Consider the following 18998-nt stretch of genomic DNA (forward strand, 5'->3'; position numbering starts at 1 on the left):
TCCTTGGTCTTGAGTTTCTCTCAAACTGTAGAAGATTGTATGCGGCACAGTCAAGCTGGCTCTACCTCCCAGGAGGTGGAGGTCAGTCCTGTAGCTCCTTAGTCTTTGTTGTTCAAAATGTAGAACTTGGGTATTTTCACTGAAATCACATAGCATGGCTGGAGTGGGAATAACCTATGAAAGGGGAGCTCTGCTTTTCTGTCCTCACTCTGGACTTGCTTTCTCAGTCTTCCCATGATTTGGACCCTACAAGACTTCCGAGCTACTGGGCAACTGAAGGTAGAGATGCTGCATGATTGTAGTCTTGCTCTATGCATTGGATTATCCTTTAGAAATGGTTATACCACGACACCTTCAAAATTTGTCTCAAAGGAGTGAATGGCAGAGCCTAGATTTTTTTGAATCGTACTATCTTGTAGCACTGTTACCTTAGACATACATCTAAGGTACAATCGCATCTTTCAAGTCATATCTTTAAGGAATCACTAAGAGATTTGGTTGCATGTCCTGACTGAAAATCAAGACTATTGTTTGGGTGCTTAATGCTAAGAGCTTAGGTCTGATCTTTATTGCCATAAAGGCAATGTTATGATCTAAAAAAAAGAGAAATAAGTCCAGTAAATGATAAGGTGTCTGTTTCTTCAGCCAGTGGTGGAAAGGGCTGGGGAGTAGGACAGCAAGGTGAAGTGCATATTATTCTGTGCCGTCAGGCAAGTGAAAAAATGCCACTTACTTGTTTTTGCTGCTCTTTGAATCAGGCTAGAGACAGTAAGTGAAATGCGCTGCTGTTCTCCTGTTTTATCGGTTAGTAACTTTGTAAATGCTGAACGGCTTTATGAAGAGAAAATGATCACTAAACCCTGAGCTCATTAGCTTATTGATCCAAAGAGTGACGACTGATTTTCCCTATAGCCAGAACACTGCAGTAAGATTCACAGAGGGTGCCCTGGGAACACCAGAAGAACCCAGATTCAGTTCCAGTTCTGCTTCCCATGTGCTTTTTTGAGGGTGGAATTCCCTGCTGGAATGACCTCCCGCTTATCTTGTTATCCAAGGTTATCTTAAGAAATCTTCACCAACTGCCAACTGATGTAACTCAGCAATTTCAGAAAGTTTTATATCTACCTATATACCATCTCCCCATTTACAGTCTCATAATTACCAATTTTGTTTTTACTGCTCCCAGAATAGATCTTGCCACTACTTGGAGCACAGTAAAAGCCTGAAATAACCTTATAAATGAGCTATTAGTATGTAAATCAAACCTGTACCCAGTCTGTACGAAGTGTAGTATAGGGGGTAGATTTTCAAGGCTGTGCAGCATCCCAAAGCTCATCTAGAAAATGGTGGGACTTGATAGGTGGAAAATACCATAGAAGTCCCAGCCACCTCACTGAGCTCTTTGGCCTGAAAGGTGGTGTGTAAATAGTTGATTTTTCCATTGATTAAAAAAGAGAACATTTTTGTTGACACGAGTCCATTGCGGGCCTTCTCAGACAGTGAAATTTTTTGTTTGGTTCATATTAAATATGACTGATTCATGAAACTTCTTTTTTCTTGTGACTTTTTAGATGTTTTAAAATTCACTTATTTCAGTACATCTCTAAGAGATGTACAAAAAATTGTGGTCTCTTTAAAAATAAACATTTCAAAATTTGTTTTAGCCAAAAAGATAAGAAGTTGGTGCACATTTGTGAAATAATTTTCTGTAAGCGGAATCTGTGTTGATGACAAATTGAAATATTTGATTGAAAAAGACCACCTGACTCTCAGATATGTCTTTTTCAACAGAGAGTTTGAAACCTTATTCTGCAGGTTCTGGATAGGTTGGCATTCCCCAGTTTCACTGTAAGGGATGATCAGTGAAAATGATGACATTTAGCAGATGGTCTGTAAAGGAAAGGAGGGAAGGAAATATCCTGGTCATGCAGAAATTGTTTTACTTCAGTACCGGAGTGTCACAATTAGAAATGAATATGTACAATACAAACAGGGAGAAATTAGATGTTTGCCGCTATAAAGTATTTACTGTCTAACGTGAGTTACAGTAGGAATTTTGATGTGTGACATTTGCACCCATGCTTTTATTTTTCACTTACTCTCCTTCTTCACAATCTTCACAACAGGACCTTCCCAAATGTTTTGTCAAATAGCTGCAATATGCAGCACAGTCCTTGATAATCCCTAGTTCTTCCGGACTAAGCAGGCATCTAAAACCAGAGGGGGACTGTGGTGAATTCATTTAGAATATACTTTTCATATGCCTCTATAAACATATGCATAAACATGATACCCTCCACTTGGGGAATGTGTAAAAGATGGGACACGATACTTGTGAGAGGCACCGAGTTCTGCAAATGAAGGTGATGGGGAGGGAAACGAATTGCCTGTTAAATATGGAAAATGGAGTCTGCTTTTTGTTCTGGGCCTTTGGAATCTGTGGGTGGATTGGAACTGGCAGGCAGGGAGCAAACACCCACCCACCATAGGGCTGTGTGGTTCAGAAGTTTACAAGAGTGTTTGTGTTCCAGGAGCTGTTGGCCTTGAAGCCAATGGAGAGGGGGAGGAGAAGAGGGAGAGAGTGAGAAAAACACTGTGGTGTTAGGGCCCTTCCACGGAGATATTTTCCCCCTCTCCTTTCTCCAGCTAGAGGGCTTTGGAACTGGAGCAGGACAAACAGTTACTGGGGGAAAGATTAGTATGATTTTAAGATGCGCAGTGCTCACCGTCCGTCATCAGGGGAGGCAGAGGCTTAAGAAGCCACTGTCACCTTAATCCCAAATGACGGCTCTCGTCGCTCCCCTTTCTCCTACCCGGCTGCAGTTTAATTCTGCAGAGTCTGTGGGATATAAAAAAATGGAAATTTTAGTGTATTGTTACTGCAGGAGTTGAAAATTGGTTTCTGTCCCGTCATGAATTTAGGTTCAGAAGCTGCCTCTCTAGTTGGTCACCATCTGGATGTTGCAGATACAGAAACTGAGGCACAGGGAGACTGAACAACTTGCCCAAGGCAACAGGAAGTCTGTGGGAGATCTGGGAATAGACCCCAGATGTCCCGAGTTTTCTGTCTTAACCACAAGACCATCCTTCCTGTCTTTTTGGTAGTCCCCTCTGCTTCAGGAATTCCGTTTATGAATTCCACCCATAAACAGTCTGTTGCACGATCCAGTGATTTACTTGCATGAAGGAGTCATTTGGAAGGGCAAACGGCACCTCTCTTAAAATGAGCTGCAGTTACTACTGTCCTTCCTTCCTAAGGGGTGAAGGAGAGGGAGTGCAAAAAAACCCAGCTTCCAGAGCTAAGCAGCTTCTCCATTGCTGTCCAAACTTCCTGCAGGCATTAATTTTGTTCTTTAAAAGACTCAGGAATTCCGTGCATGATGTTGGAGTATATCTGGCCATTTATATTTTAGTGAGTTAAAAAAAATAATGACTGAAACTGGACTAAATCCATCTAGGGAATTATTCTGCTGCTGTTCACCATTGTATCTGATGACAGTCCGTTCGATTGCCGTATCCCTGCGGACTTCCTTGTGTTTCTGGTACTTCTCCCTCGTCGTAGTCAGAGCTTTTCTAAGCCGAGGCTGAATGGTGGGAAGGGTTTTCTTTCTAATAAAGCACACCCTTTGGTTGGAAACGATGGAATGGATGGAACGTCATAGATGGCCTTCATATTATCAAAAGGTGCCGTACAGAGTTTCTGAAGAATATTACTGAAAATGATTCTTAACTGAAACCTTTTAGATACCCCTGTTACTCAGTGAAGAATATTCCTAGCCCTGCTTTCTCTTAACGTGGTCACCTCTTTAGCATCAGGAATCAACAAGAGCTGTATGGCCTAGATTGTTAGATCACAGCTTTAGACCTCGGTATTGTGGTGGTATCTAAAAATTCCACTCGTGGATCAGTAAATCCATGTGCGATTCATTGTGTAAATAGAAACGTAAAGGGTGCCTCTTGCCACCCAGGGCTTCCTAGAATAAAGCAATTTGGTAAAGGTTCTCTGCGTGTCTTCTCGTGGCACACGAAGGCACAACTGATGACTTGAACCTGTCTATTTGGTTCTTGCCTTCTCTGAACTCCCCTTCAATTCTTCAAGGCTTGATGTCTAAGTTGGATATGTGAGAGTGGGTTCCTCTCTGGAGAAGGCTGATTTAGTGGCAAGATGAAAGCTCTTTTGCAACTCTGTGGCACCTCTTTCCCTTACTGAATGGGATTTCAGAACCGAAAAACACAAATGAAATAGGAGAGCTTGCTGTGTTCCCTGCCCCACTGCATTGATTCTGACTAAATCACAACCTCTCTGTTTTCTGCTTTGCTCTTTTAAACAGCGTTTGAATATTTGGTCGTTCCTCCTCTTTTGTCCTGATCTGTTTTTCCTGCTTTTATACTGAAATGGTAACATCTTTCAGAGGAGACTATCCGAATGCTCGATTTCTGCTTCACTCAGTGTAGCGATGAATAGTGCTTAATGGCACCGTCGCGTTACAAATAATATTTTAACAATTGTATTGGTGTGAAACCGCTCTCCAGCCTTGTTCTGGCACGCGCGACCGACAGTCCGGCGATGGCAGGCGTCCCCTTTTGGGCTGCTTCTTCTGTTCGCACTTCGCGCTGGTTGGAATCTTTTTTAGAAATTTCAGTTATGCAGCCGGTGGAGAAAAGGCAGAAGCCGGGTTCCCTGCTCTGAGGCCGGGTGTTGGGGAGTAGCGAGCGCCCCGTCCCCTCGGACCGGGGGAGCCCCGCGCTGGGCCGCGGGCGCCGCCGCTCCGCCCGCAGCCCCTCCCGCCGCCGGTAGAGGGCGCTGCTCTCCGGGCCCGCCTCGCGCCGAGGCGGCGGTATCGCCTCGCCGCCGTGGCGACAAACGCGGTTTTCCCCGCCTGGCTCTGCCTGGCTACCTCAGCGAGGGCTTGGGTAGCCCGCCTGTGTTGCAGTCGTGCCTCACGCTCCTTCCACGTGTGAGCTGGGCGCGCGGCATGCGTGTCGAGAGCAGGGAACGCATGTGCGCGGAGCGCCGGGTGGGCTCGCCGCGCCGAGCGCCTGAGGCTGCGCTGCCGGGGGTGCCGTTTTCGGCCATAAATCGCGTTTGTACGCCTGCGATTTCTGCTCGCAGAGAGGGGCGTGTGCTCAAAGTTGCATTTAGGCGTTGTAAGCAGGTTTTGCGACGGACAGGTTTTTTGTGGTGCGCTGGCGCTTTGCCTGCGTGCGAGCGTCAGGCGGCCGCGACTTCGCCTGTTCCCTTTTCCGCGCTGTCCAGAAAGAAAGCGGCGAGAGGAAAAAGCCGTCGCCCTACCGCCCCTCCTTTGCGGCGCGGCGGTCTGTGAACCCAGCAGTTTACCCTCCTCCCTCCCCGGCGCTGCCGCCCGGGGCCGCGCTGCGCGCCTGCCTGTGCAGAAGCCGAGCGCAGAGCGGAGGGGGGAGGCGGCCGCTGTTCCTGGAAGAGCCCGGCCTGGGGAGTTGGTCACATTCTTGGCTGGGATTCAATGACTGAGGCAGACACCAACAAACAGAGGGGGGGGAGGAGGAGGAGGAGGAGTGAGGGAGGCTGAGCCAGCCTGCATTAGCTCAGCTCTCAGGCACTCTCAGTCTCTGCTGGAAAGAGGAGCTGGGAGGATGTGCGCTCTGTTACCGCGGCTCCCCACGGCACGCCGAGAAGACCGAGAGAAATAAGGGAAGAAAGGCGAACCGAGAGACGAGGAGTCCTCCCAGATCAAGCTGAGGGACCACGAGGGAGAAGGGAGCCTGCTTATTGCCCGTCCGAAGCCCCCGCGCCGTTTTGGAAGTGCCAGAGATTTGGGCCTTTTCCTTTTCTTCTGCGTTGTTCCCTTCCACAGACCAAGCTTTCTTCCTCCTCCTGCTTTTTACTTTCCTCCCCCGCGCCTTCCTTTCGGTGGATATGGACAGAAGGGTGATTACTGCAGAGAAGTAGCAGCCGCCAGAACATATTTGAGCCCCTGGTGCTCGGAGCGTGGCACAGACTTTTTGTATTTCTGTGGGTGGCGTGTGTGTGTGCGAGTGAGTGAGTGTGTGTGAGTGTGTGCGGTGGAGGTGTGGGAGGCGGGATTGGTTTGCCTGAGGGATTGGCTGAGGGGGTGAGTGCTCGGATGAAGACCTCTTTTTGCCGTGACTCTGTGCTCCATCGGGGCAGCTTGGAGACTTGGAGGTTTTGAAATTGTAACGAACCAAGAGAAAAGAAAGAAGAGAGAGACACGCATACAAAAGGATTTATTTCCTATTCGTTAGTGGATTGTTAAACCCGAGTGGGAAGGAGAAAGAAACGAGGGTGGGTTGTTGTATTTTGTTCGTAATTTTTTTCTTTAAAAAAATCCCTTAAGTGGATTTGTACCAGGGTGGAAGATAACTGGGGATTTTTGTTGTTTGTTTTGGGAATAGAAACTAAAAAATGGAGACTGTAAGTAGAAGCAGCTTCCAGCCTCATCCAGGACTGCAGAAGACCTTGGAACAGTTTCATCTGAGCTCTATGAGCTCCCTGGGTGGCCCTGCTGCTTTCTCAGCACGATGGGCACAGGAGATGTACAAGAAAGACAATGGCAAAGACCCAGCAGAACCTGTACTGCATCTGCCCCCTATCCAGCCTCCTCCGGTAATGCCCGGTCCCTTTTTCATGCCCTCGGACAGATCCACAGAGAGGTGCGAGACCATCCTGGAAGGGGAAACCATCTCCTGCTTCGTGGTGGGTGGAGAAAAGCGGCTGTGCTTGCCCCAGATCCTGAACTCGGTGCTCAGGGACTTCTCCCTGCAGCAGATTAATTCGGTGTGTGATGAGCTACATATTTACTGCTCCAGATGCACTGCTGACCAGCTGGAAATCCTCAAAGTCATGGGCATCCTGCCCTTCTCCGCTCCTTCCTGCGGGCTCATCACTAAAACTGATGCCGAGAGGCTTTGTAACGCCTTGCTTTATGGTGGCACCTATCCTCCCCACTGCAAGAAGGAATTCTCTAGCACGATTGAGCTGGAGCTTACAGAGAAGAGCTTCAAGGTGTATCATGAGTGCTTTGGGAAGTGTAAGGGACTCTTGGTGCCAGAGCTTTACAGTAACCCCAGCGCAGCCTGCATCCAGTGCTTGGACTGCAGGCTTATGTACCCACCTCACAAATTTGTGGTCCACTCTCACAAATCTCTGGAAAACAGGACTTGCCATTGGGGCTTTGACTCTGCAAACTGGAGATCCTATATCCTCCTCAGCCAGGATTACACTGGGAAAGAGGAGAAGGCTAGACTGGGCCAGCTCTTAGATGAAATGAAAGAAAAATTTGACTATAACAACAAATACAAGAGGAAAGCCCCCAGGGTAAGTGATGCCTTTAATTTTAAAGGGGGTGGGGGGAGAAAGAGAAAAAGAATTTTCTATAATTTCGGTAACAACCATTGATACACCCAATTTGTTAGCAGCTGCTTTTCCTTTGACTCATTTAGCAATCTAATCGTGTTCTTAATTCTCACCACGTGTGTGTTAATGTAGACAAGCAGTGTTTGAGATGGCACCTTTTTTTCTCCGGTTGTGTTCTGAACACGGTAGTTGGAGTTTGTTTAGATCATATATGTGTGTTTGCGTATGTTACTGTACATGGAACCTGATCTTTGAAACCCATCACACTACCCCAGACTTTAGCAGGAAGTGTGTGATTTCGGGTCTTAGGAGCTTCAGTTAGGGGTCAAGACAAGGAAGAAGCCAGAAAAAAAAAACCCAAACAGTTACTCATCGCTCCAGCTGCAAATACATACAATTTATTGCTCAACTGCATGCCGCCAGGGATGGACGTGGGGGCTAAATTGTCTAAAGGCTTGTATTGGAATAAAATGCGGCTGCTAAGAAAAAATCCTGACAGTAATGCAGGTTACTGGTGTTCGGATTAAGTGCGTGGAGCGTGAATGGAGAAGTCCCTGCTTTTAGAGTATCCCTGTGGAGTCTGAATCTCCCCACCAGACAGGCTTTTGTATATTGGATTATGTATAGGTTCAGTAAGTGAATCTGTGTAGGGCCAGCTGCAGCAGCTTCTTAAGGTATAGCGTGCTGAGCCAGAGAGCTAAAGGACATTTTTTTAGGTGTCTTTTGTTTTTCTTTCAGTCTGAGCTGCCTTTAAATCCCAGAATCCTTGGTGCGTGGCTGGGAGGCTGCCTTGGCATCTGGCACCAGTCCTGATCAATGGGCAGCAGTGCCACAAGGCCTTGAGAACTTGCTTGCAGGCACGGGGATGTCTGCCTGGCTGGCGGTGCTGCAGTTGGCTGTGGGATGAGCAGTTCGCGTCCTGCTCCTTCCCCCCCAATGTAAGGTTAAAGCAAACTCTCGCCTAACGAGTTCTACGCTGCAGGTCTGTTGGTTGGATTCTGCCTCATCTGTCGGAGATTTCCGAACTTCTCTTTCGTTTTATAAGTCTGGAGTGGAAGGGCAATGACACAAGCCTCAGAAAGAGAAGCAACGTTTAAAGCCCAGTGAGAACGTTCAGTAAAATTGTTCATTAACTTACCAAATACCTGTTTAAAGGGGCAGACACATACTCAGACTTAAATAGAGCTTTTATTTATAAAAAATGCAACAAAAATACCCAAACAAACCCCAGGGTTTTAAAAATATCCTGTGCAAACAATGCAGTAATTCCCACAGCTAGCCTAAGAGGCCTAGTTAACCCATTTGATTGGCCTCCGCATTTTTTTGATTAAGGAGTAGAGTCTCACTCGTTCAAGTTCCAGTTTCTCTCCTGGTCTTGTGCTTAGCCCACGTTTCAATCCTTGTCCTCACCCCTCCTTTTCCTCCTGCTGGAGTGTCAGAACCGCTGTGACAAAGCTAGGCTGTAATGAGGCACATTATCTCCGTGGTTGGAGGTGGATGTGTTTTTAATGGCTTGTCTATTCTCCGTCAGTCATGTGCTAAGATGGAACGGTGCGATAGATGTATATGAATGTCTGTGAGAGGAGAATACGGCTCTGAAAGTGGAGGCATTTTTCATGTTGGGAAATGAATTTTCTAGGGCATGCTTGGTTTGGGAAGCAAAATTAAGAAATCCCCACATTCTTGCTCCAGAAAGGTACTGTGTCCCTAGCTTGGTGATTTCCAGGGTTTAATTAAAATGAATGTTACTGGAGGTGTGCTTTCCTTTTCTTACAAGGGTTTTATGGGATTCTATTCAATTGTAGGATTTATCCAACACCCAGGTGAGGTTGCAAGTGGAGAACAAGAAAAGACCACTAAATCTTGGCTTTGTCTGACTTTTTTGGTGACCCTTTGATAGGTCCTAGTTCAGAACATGGCAAGGGCTCTTCCCCCACCCTCCAAAATCTGCATGCAGCCCTTCTTGGAGAGTGAATTCAAGATACCTAATAGTGGACGCCAAAAATTATGTAAGGCAATCGTGGCCATCTATTTCTCAGAAAATTTTGCCAAAATTCCATCATCATAAAATGTTAGTCTCCTGCATAGGTTCATTTGGGAGGCGGCAAGGAGCCTGATGGGGAAGAACAGAGTGGTAAGTGTGTGCTCAGACGATGGGGTAGAGAAAAAAGAACGCTTTATCATGCATCCTATGCAGAACTGGGCTTAAGTTTCCAGGCTTTTGAGCTGTCTTCAGGGCTCTCCTATCAATGTGGTGCGGTCTTGAGGAGACTCTGACAGTGCTGGCAGAGTTCTGTATGCTTATCCTTCCTTTTTCTGAAGTCTTTTTCCATTGGGCTTAGCCAACGGATATCATATGCTAAGGTCATTTGTGTTGTAGCAGTGTGTGCAGGTAATTATGGAGAGATTTAATCAGGCTCTAAGGTTGGTAGACCGTGGCCAGGGGCAAGTAACATTGGCGTAAAGTTTAGCTGCTTAGTAAGGAAATGAAAGGATGGTCCCATGTCTGCATTTTTGTGTGTTTGTGTTAATTACTGTCAGTCTGTGTGGGTTTTGTGTGTCTGTTGGGCTCTGTGTCTGTCTGTGGATGAAAGGATGAAGCATATGTGTCTTTGTGGTGGTCTTCCTTTTTGATGTAGATCTCTACATTGCTTTGTTCTGTTTTATACAGAGGTGTTTGTGTGTGTTGTGAGCCGTAATCTGCTGTGTCAGATATTCGGTCTTCTGCTTTCAAGAGTGGGCTTTTTATCAGTTTCCCAATGTATTTATTTATGTATGTGTGTGTACACATTGCTTTGTGTGTTGTGTTTTGCCTGGGGCCCTGTTAGTATGTCGGTAGCATGGGATGCATATGACCATTTTTATGGCTGTTTAAGAAGCAGTGAGTTTTTTGACCTTTTTGTGTGTCTTCATAAGGTTTATGTGATGAGGTGTGTAGATTTCTGCCAGCACAGCTCTGCCTTTTAAGGGTCTGACTTCAAATGGAGGAGCTGGGTTGGCACAAGCCCCCGTTGCAGATTCAGCATACTGGCAAAACTGCCTTTTTTTCCTGTGACTTTTTTTTCTCCCTTTTTTCCCTTTGTGTGGTTTTAAAGCATTGCTACAAGGCATAGCTTTACCTAGATACTTCATTCCCAACATACATTTCTGTATGCATCAAGTATCCATTGTGCATATCTATCCGTCTGTATCGAGAGGTGGATACATACATGCAGATGTATTGTGTCTCAGTCAGCCTGGTTGGTTGAACAAGATGTGTGTTGCCTGGTCTGGCCACTTGCAGAAGCAGCTTTCGTCTAGACCTGTATGAAGTCAGCAAAGCGTCCCAACCAAAAACTGGAGGGAGTTATGACAGTTGGAGCCCCCCCCTAGAGCAGGAACCGTAGAGGACTCAGCCGCTTTCCTTACTCTCTTCTACAGTTTTGATTTTTCCTATCCCCCCTGTTCATCCTTGGATGAGTGATTGACCTCCCATAAGCTTCTTCACTTTCCTGCCACTTCCCGAAGCTCTTTCTTTTCTTGAGCCATATGATAACTTCTCCATTTTCCTTTGTATCCTTCACCGGGTTTTCCCCCTTCTCGCATGCTCCTGCAGGGTTTTTTTCTGCTTTGTTTTCTCTCTGGTCTTTCAGAGTCTCCATGCACCAACACGGCTTTTACTTGAGTGGGCGTCCTGTTTCCTTACCTGTCTCTCACTTCATCCACCGTTACTGGCATGGAGCACAACCATTACATTCTGGGGTATTTCTAGAAATTTAAAATGTGAATATCCTGACAGGGTTGCAAAACAGGGTCCTAGAAATCCATCATCAGTGCCAAAGCCTTTTTCTTGAGCTCAGCAGCTGGTGCATGTTGAGTGTTCACTTGCTGGTACAGATATGGCCTTGGTGTGCCTCTCACTCTCTCTTTCCGCTTCGGTGTGACAGACAGCTCTCTGCTTTCTTAACATCAGTATGCCTCCACTATGATTGAATTAGTTCAAAAAGCAGGCCTGAAGGCTTTGTTGGTTGCTATTTCCAGTAAAGGAGGCTGGGTTCGACTCTCTCTTTTGAACCCTTTTTTTCTTTTTTAAATATCGAACTGAGCAATGTTTGACAGTGCTTTCATATTTCCTACCTGTGTGGTAGACATCTGTACTTTTAGCAAAACTGTGTGTAATCGGACACTGAGAGAATACGAGAGCTTTCCTTGCACACGTGTGAACGCACCCACACACGCTAGCACTGCGGTGTTCCCACGGTTCAAGTCCCAGCAGCACTTCTATGAAGTAGCTGGAAGCTAGAAGCAGCATTCTGGGTACTGACACACAAATGAGCACATAGGGCCTCCCACTTCATTTCACAATGCCTACCAACCCAGCGCTGCCACAACATGCAGCTTTCTCAGCTGGAGTAAGGTTTAACCAGGTCAAGTGTGCAGCCAAATCAAAGAACAAAAATTGCTGAAAGTGAAATAGTGCAGTACTGACTGAGTTGTAGGGTAGCTGTGGGCTTTTAGGTGCTGCACTGTGCTGTGCTTTATGGCCACCTGAAATGCTGCAATAGTAGAGCTAGAATGTGTATCTTTTTCTGTATCCTGAAGTCCTGTCTTCTGGCAGTAATCTTATTTATTTGTTAATAGTATATATCCTATGGTAGGTAGAGCAGAGAGATTCTGATGTTAGTCACAGGCGATGATGTTCAGACCGCTGGATGGATTTATTCTTTTTGGTACAAACTGACTTGATAAATACTCTTGGAAAATTTTGCCTAAGAACTGAGGGTTCAGTTGTTTTTCCGTGGAGCAACGTCATCATTTGTTCTCTTGCCTGATGTTCAAGAATTATATCAGAGATTCTCCTGTAAAAATTTTGAAGTCCCTAAAACAAAAACGTTGAAGTCTTGAGACAGTAGTTAAGTTCAGAATCCTTTTACAGCTTAAAAGTTGAACTTCAAAAATGATACCATGCTTAAAGCAAAATCCTGTGTACCTGAGGAGATGTCAATGTTTAAGCAGACATCAGCATTTTTTTCCTAAGCGTGCAAACAGTTTTACAGATGTTGTAGATCGAGAACAGAGAAGCAGGTACGTGCATGTGTGTTAGACAAAGAATATGCTGCAAATAATGATCTAATGATGTTGAGTCAACCGTGTCTCTCTGTTGCCCCAGAATAGTTCCTAAGTTCCTGAGTTCAGTCCTCTTGAATTAGGGAGGGAATTACATGCAATCTCTTCTTTTGAAAATCACTGCCTAAAATATTTAAACATCTGCCTCTCCCTTCATTGTCTGGGCTGTCTCACTTGCCTCTCCATTTCTGTGGTTTCGGGCTTGGGCGTATGTTCTGCCCAAACAGTAGCATGCTTTGAAGATGCATGTAAACAGAGTTTATTTTTTGGATGCGTTAGGAGCCTAACACCTGGTCTCTCTGCCAGGATATGAACATGGTTATCACTAGCTTGAGCTGACTGACCAACGAGGGTGTGTTTTCACTTGCTGAGAGGCGCGTTTAGATCAGTGTTGTAAAAGCATCTGGAGGTGTCTCTCTGAGGCTGCTCAGAGCATGTCTAGACAACGCAGCGGGTAAAATTCTGGCAGCCGCTTGTACCTTTTCTACACCTTCCTTGATTCTCAACGTTGCTAGAACAGGGGGAACTTTGGGGCTACATCTAGGTGATTGAGCCCAAGCAAGATTTGGGTATCTAAAGAGATACATTCTCCATTCGTATTGAAAACTTGTAGTATTTTCATCTGTTGGCAAAGTTATTTTGCCAGAGTTAAGGGGTTTGAGTGGTACTGAATACAGTAAGGAGTGGGCTGGCTCTCTATTACTGGTGATAACTGATGATTGGAACTCACATTGCTGGCTTGGCTGGCCAAACTGCTTTGCCATTGCACAAAGAATTGTGTCTCAATGTGCGCAGTACTTAGACCCAGAAAATTTTTTAATTCTCACATGTTTTTGTTTGTTTGTTTGGTTTTTTTTAAAACAAACTTTGAAGGTGACGCTGTAACTCTTATTTAGAGAGAACTGTCATGGAACGGTTATGCTAAATCCAACAGGGGGTTCTTGGAAAGAAATTAGAGCTTAGACAAAAGTAACTTAGACTGAATTGTAGAGGATCTATCGATAGAATACTGTCAATTACTAGGCTAATCTATTTTAGCTGAGTGGCCATAGACCGCGTAATTCAAATTGATCTTCACATACAGGAAGTATTACTTTAAAATGTAGTAATATAGTGTGTTTTTGTTTTAAATTTGACAATTATAGTGTGTGTGTTAATGATGCATTTTATTGGATAATATCTAATTTGTTTGCATATGTTTTCTGAATCTGGGTAATACACGTTAATAAATCTGCACCACTTTTTTTAATGCTATTCCACTCAGTCTCCAATACAGTCAGTATGTGTTCTTGGAAAATAATTAGAGAGAAGCAAGTTTGCTCTGAAAAGATGTGCTCTGGTCCCTTACCTTCCTCATTTACACCTTGTGTTGTCTTGTATGTCTTTTACATTTTGTTGCCAACGTAGAGATTCAAACTCAGGTTATCACTAAAATCACCTGTTCCCATATCTTCTGGAACATACGAGATTAATTTGAAGGTTTGGGGCTTTGGAGCTAGTTCTGCAGTTCTCGCTCAAGCAATCAGCCGGCATGGTAATTGGAACCAGTTCACCCACAAACCACAGAAGACTCGTCTATGTATCAGACTGCTTCCTGTGTGTTGATGGGCAGGACTGGCAGTCATAGAACAGAGGGACAGATTCTGAACCAGAATATACTGGTATTGAGACCAAGTAGCTTCACTCAGTTTGTGGCCTTACCTGGCATTTACAGGACTGTGCTAAAGCTGGGAGCAGACCTGTAGTTCTGCTACTGCAGTATTTTAATTTTGCTCAGTAACGAGGCTTTGATTTCATAGACGTTTGACAGTGGTCTGATCCTGATGGATGTTACTGGATGGGACAGTAGTTTCTGCAACTGGAAGCTGGCTTCAGACTGAAGGGATTTTGTCTGCTGGTCACTACGTGCAAGATTGTGTTTTAACATTGCGGTAGATGCCTAACAGGGTGGGATTTTTTTTCTTCCTGTATTCAGGATTTGTCAATTTTTTTTTTATTTTTTTACTGATGAGGAAATATGTCTAAAGCTGGGATGATGCAAATTCAAGGACCATAAATTTGGCCTCAAATGTATCAGGTGCAGTTCTTTGAGCGTGCCTATTTTGTCGGTATTGGGCAAGCCTGCTGGCCCCTCTGCACTCAGCTAATTATTTTGCTGTGACTTTTGGTTGGATGAGGTAACAAAAACACCGATACAAATTCAAGCTCTGATCCTGTCAGTGTTTCATGGACGGAGCTCTTCTGGAAGCCGATGGGGATTCCCATGTGTGGAGGTCTTACCATTAGCTCCATCTATGGCTTGGTTGCTATCACATAAAATTGGGCTTCTCCAAGCAGTGGATGCATATTAAAACAACCTGATAAGCTGCATAGTCATATGTTTGGTTAAATGAGACAGGTCCTGCCACCCTTACTCATGTTAAGTAGTCTTTACTTGTTTTAACAGTCTTAATTAAAAAGTCAGGGAAAACATACATGACGATAGAGATTCTGTGTATGTGTAAAAATTGCAGCATCATTCTGTATACTGGAGATGAACAGGAGAGGAGCTAATCAATAACTTGGTTTCTGGCTTTGTTGTTTATTGATTTATGTACAGTTACCTTTGCACGTGCTTTGTAGAAAATGTGACTTTTATGTTTGGTTTTCTATTTGTTTGTTTTTGTTGTTTTTTTAAATTGAAGCTGTGTCTGTTTTTGGTATGAGAATCAGTTGCACTGGAAGCAGAAGAATTGCTTCGGCTTTAAGGATTAAAAGACAGCAGCAACATTACCAGTATAAGATACAGCCTAGTGCTTGTCTTTTCCTACGGAAGATGTCAGTGATATATTCAGAAGACATGTACCCCTGTGCTTTGTTCTTCATCCTCTGTTCAGTCAATGGTATCATTTTATAGAATAAGGTCATTGACTTGGATTGCTTCTTGGTTTCTCAACCCTTTTCACCAGCCAGTTTGTGTAATGTCTGTCTGAAACATTGAGTAAGGGCATTGAAATAGCAGACAGGATATCAAGTGTTAGGAAGTCTGGGTTAAGTATAACAGACAGTTCTGGCTGCTGAAAGGGGAGCAGCCCCTTGAGCTTGGTTACAGATCAGTCTCTGTGGAAACAGCAGCCTCTGGTCTTTGCATCCCTGTTACAGCTTTTCCCCTCTCTTCCCTCCACACCCATATAATTAATTGTGTGGGGGTGTACCTCTTTTCTAGAGATGTGTCTTCCTTGTTTCTTAGTGGCACAGAATTGTGTGTAATAATGTCTCTTTCTAAGGATTACATAAGTTGAAGATGATTTCTCCACTGGGAGAATTATGCAAGTTTAAACTGAAATGTTTTTAGAAAGCTTTTATGTATGTGTTTTCTGACTTGCAATGCAGAGGGTGATTTATTTGCATCCTTAATTGGGCAACATCTGTTAGGGTTGTCCCTGGAAGAAAATCCATCTCATATCTTCTCACTGTCACATCGTGCATTTTTATGAAGTCCCCTACCCCCTCCACGTCCTACATTACCTGTGTTACCGGCTCTGATTCTTCGTGCCCGAGTAGAATCAGCCAGGCACTCAAGTTGAATGCTCTTCTGGGGAGGGGTCTGCACAATTTTTAATGGATATCTGCATTAGTGTTATATGACGGTGGTACTGTTAAAATCGGCAATAATACCACAGTCTTTAGATTTTCTGCTTGTATAAGAAGTTGTTGCCTTCATTACCATTAAACAGAAGATAATGATGGTGAGGTTTTGCAACTCTGTCACTGAAGAAAGAGAGTCTAAAATATTTCTGTAATGCTGCTCTTAATTATCTTTGACCATTTAGTAAAAACTCCTGCTCCTTTTCAGCAAAATTAAGCTGTTTTGTGTCACTTAACACAGGAGAAGAAAATTACTGCAGTCAAGTGCGTTTATTGAACTTGAAGAGGCCAAAGTCTTGCTTAAATGTGAACTTCTGCATGAGGCTATTTGTGTGACTGTATCCCGCAGTCCGAAATCTGGCAGGTGACCTACGCGCACAACCCTTATCAATTCTAGGGGGGAGCTGCACAGGTCTGAAGAGCTGTCCATGCAGTTCAGGTGGCAGAAATGGGATCATGAGAGTCATTTTCTTTCTAATATTATGTAATACTGGAGTGCTGTGTATCTTGGACTGCATACATAATGCTTGTAGGTGCTGTTTTCAGGATCTAGTTAACAAAATTAATTCTGCTGAGTATTAAAAAATATAGGTTGCACGGGGATCCTGCTGCTTACTAAAACAGACATTGTAGTAGTACCAAGTAGAAGCAGTGAATTACTTCAAATAATTAAAAAACCCTCTGTAAGTATTAAATTTCTCTAGATTCTATATTTTTTGACAAGTATCTTTAAAAAAAAAAAAAAACCAACCCAAAATCCTCAAGATTGTTCAGGTTTACGTATTTATAGCAGTAAAATAAGTTTTATAGCTTATATACAGAGTAATGGGCTAGAAAGGCAGAAAATAGACAATATTGAGGCTACAGTGTGATCTGATATCAGATTTACACTTTTATTATTAAGAATTTCTCATGAAATTATACGTTAAGCATGCTTTTCTAAAGTACCATCATTCCACAGTTGAAAAACTTATCTGAGTTGAAAGACAATGGAGTGTCATTCAAGGAGGGAAAAAAAAAAAAAAAAAGAATTCGCCATTCTTAACTCCGCACTAGCAGTTTCAGTTTATTCAGTGGGTGTGAATTATCTCACCCATGCTGGTATGATATAGAAATATTCCTTTGAAATAAGTGTATTTAGAGTGGTGTAGAGCTGCTGTGAGAAGTAAATCAGATTCAAAAGAGTACAGACTGCAGCATTGGGTCCATTATTGATATTTCTTTGTTCCCATTCATTCAGTAATAAGAATCATGCCATACAATGAGTCCTTGCACTAATATATCCAAAGATTCAGTTTTCTTTGGCTTTTTGCCTTTTTCTTTTTTTGCCACAACTGTGTAGGTTTTTGCAGAACCGGTGAAGCCACATAATCTTTGGGCCATATTCAGTAGTAGATATGAGTGGTGAAGTGGTGTAAAGTGCTCTATTATACCATTCAGTGGATATGCAGAACCTACTGTTCAAAGGCCTTGGTCCTCACACCGTAGCAGATTAGGAGTTCCTTTTTTAAAAACCTAATTTCTAGAAACATATTTATGTGAAAATCTTTTTTATAATGGATTCATTGATCCTTCTTTACCCCTGTTGATTCTAGAGCAAAGATTGTGTGTGTAGTATTACTAAATTCTGAAGGAAAAATTTAAATTATATTTTTATTATTATATAATTTTATATTTTAAATTATTATATAATTTTATTATATAAAATTGTGTGAATACGAAGGAAAAAGAAGAAGAATTAGTGATTTGGAAGGAAAAAGGGGTAGAGGGAGTTGGCAGTGCTGTAACTACTATTGGCTTCTATTTACCATATGACTTGCATCATTATTTATAGCATTGTTTAACTTATTCGTGTGTCTTTTAAGTAATTTGGTCTTTTTGCAGTTTTTTTAACAATTACTCTAGCCATGATGAGGCTTGAATGAATATCATCTGCACACCTGTTTAATATTAAAGATCAGGCATTCAGTGCTTTGTGGCTTTAGCTTGAAATTCAAGTTGCTTTGAGTCATCCCTTTCGTCTTTTGTTTGGGTGGAAAAAAGGAGTGGCAGTAAACGGCCTGCAGCTAAGAAATGAAAGAGTTGAATTAGGTTTTAGAAATGTTAGTCTTGGCATTTGGGACATTTGCATTTGTACAGATTGTCACGCTTCGCTTTATTTTGAGTTTAGCAGTTCAGTGCTCGGGATGAAAAATGTTACATATCTTTTTCCCAGTTACGCGACACATGCGTGCGACACTGGAAGAGTAGGAAGGAGCTGGAGTATGAGCTGTGGTTTCACAGTTCGACCAGGTTACTAGTAATAGCGGCCTATGGGTTATTGCCCCACCTGTAGTTTCCACGCTGTGGTGCACAACCGACTCAGGTTTTTTTTCTGACTGCAGCTTCTAATTCTATGAACCAGAGGACAGTCCAGTCTTTAAAAACCAAAATGAGTCAATGCGACAGAAATTGCTAAGAAAGAATGGCAGTGTTCTCTTTGTTTCACTTGATTTTGGTTCATCGGTTCGGGTATAGCTATAGGAGAAGCTATACTAACACAAACGGAGGGGACAGCGTGTGGGGAAGTTAACGGCGGGAATATCTTCCCCTGCTGTCATTGCCAAGTATTGTGTCAACAACCAGCACAACCACCATAGCTTGTTATATTTGTGTATTTATAGATGCGTAGATGAGGTTTAACTTCTACCGTTAGAGACGAGATAATATTTTAAATGGCACTGTGGTCTAGCCCTTGAGGGTAAAGACTCTCAAAATCAGTTTATTTTGCCTGGTATGCAGTAAGAATAATCCAGTTGCCATCAGTGTAGTTGTGCTGTCCTGCAAACCATGCCAGGAACTGATTCAAGTCAATGGAAGAAATAGGAGCTGCTTTGAAAAAGACCCTGAAGTATTGTCATCGTTGGGCCTA

The 18998-nt window shown here is 43.6% G+C and overlaps 1 protein-coding gene across 3 annotated transcripts in view; it reads left to right on the plus strand.

Moving 5' to 3' along the window:
• SKI (SKI proto-oncogene) overlaps nt 1-18998 on the plus strand; it is a 154131-nt gene that overhangs the window by 30613 nt on the left and 104520 nt on the right. For 2 of the 3 annotated variants that reach the window (XM_087755561.1, XM_087755562.1), the window contains one exon: nt 6394-7315. In XM_087755561.1, the coding sequence (XP_087611687.1) occupies nt 6404-7315 (912 nt within the window). In that variant the 5' untranslated portion in view covers nt 6394-6403. Of the gene's footprint in view, nt 1-5533; nt 6284-6393; nt 7316-18998 lie in introns of those variants that run through there. The other variant, XM_087755563.1, reaches the window with a different exon arrangement.

This window comes from Nipponia nippon, unplaced genomic scaffold (genome assembly GCF_047370975.1).
Source record: "Nipponia nippon isolate SJK-2023a ecotype South Korea unplaced genomic scaffold, ASM4737097v1 scaffold_19, whole genome shotgun sequence".
In the NCBI taxonomy this organism is placed as follows: Eukaryota; Metazoa; Chordata; class Aves; order Pelecaniformes; family Threskiornithidae; genus Nipponia; species Nipponia nippon.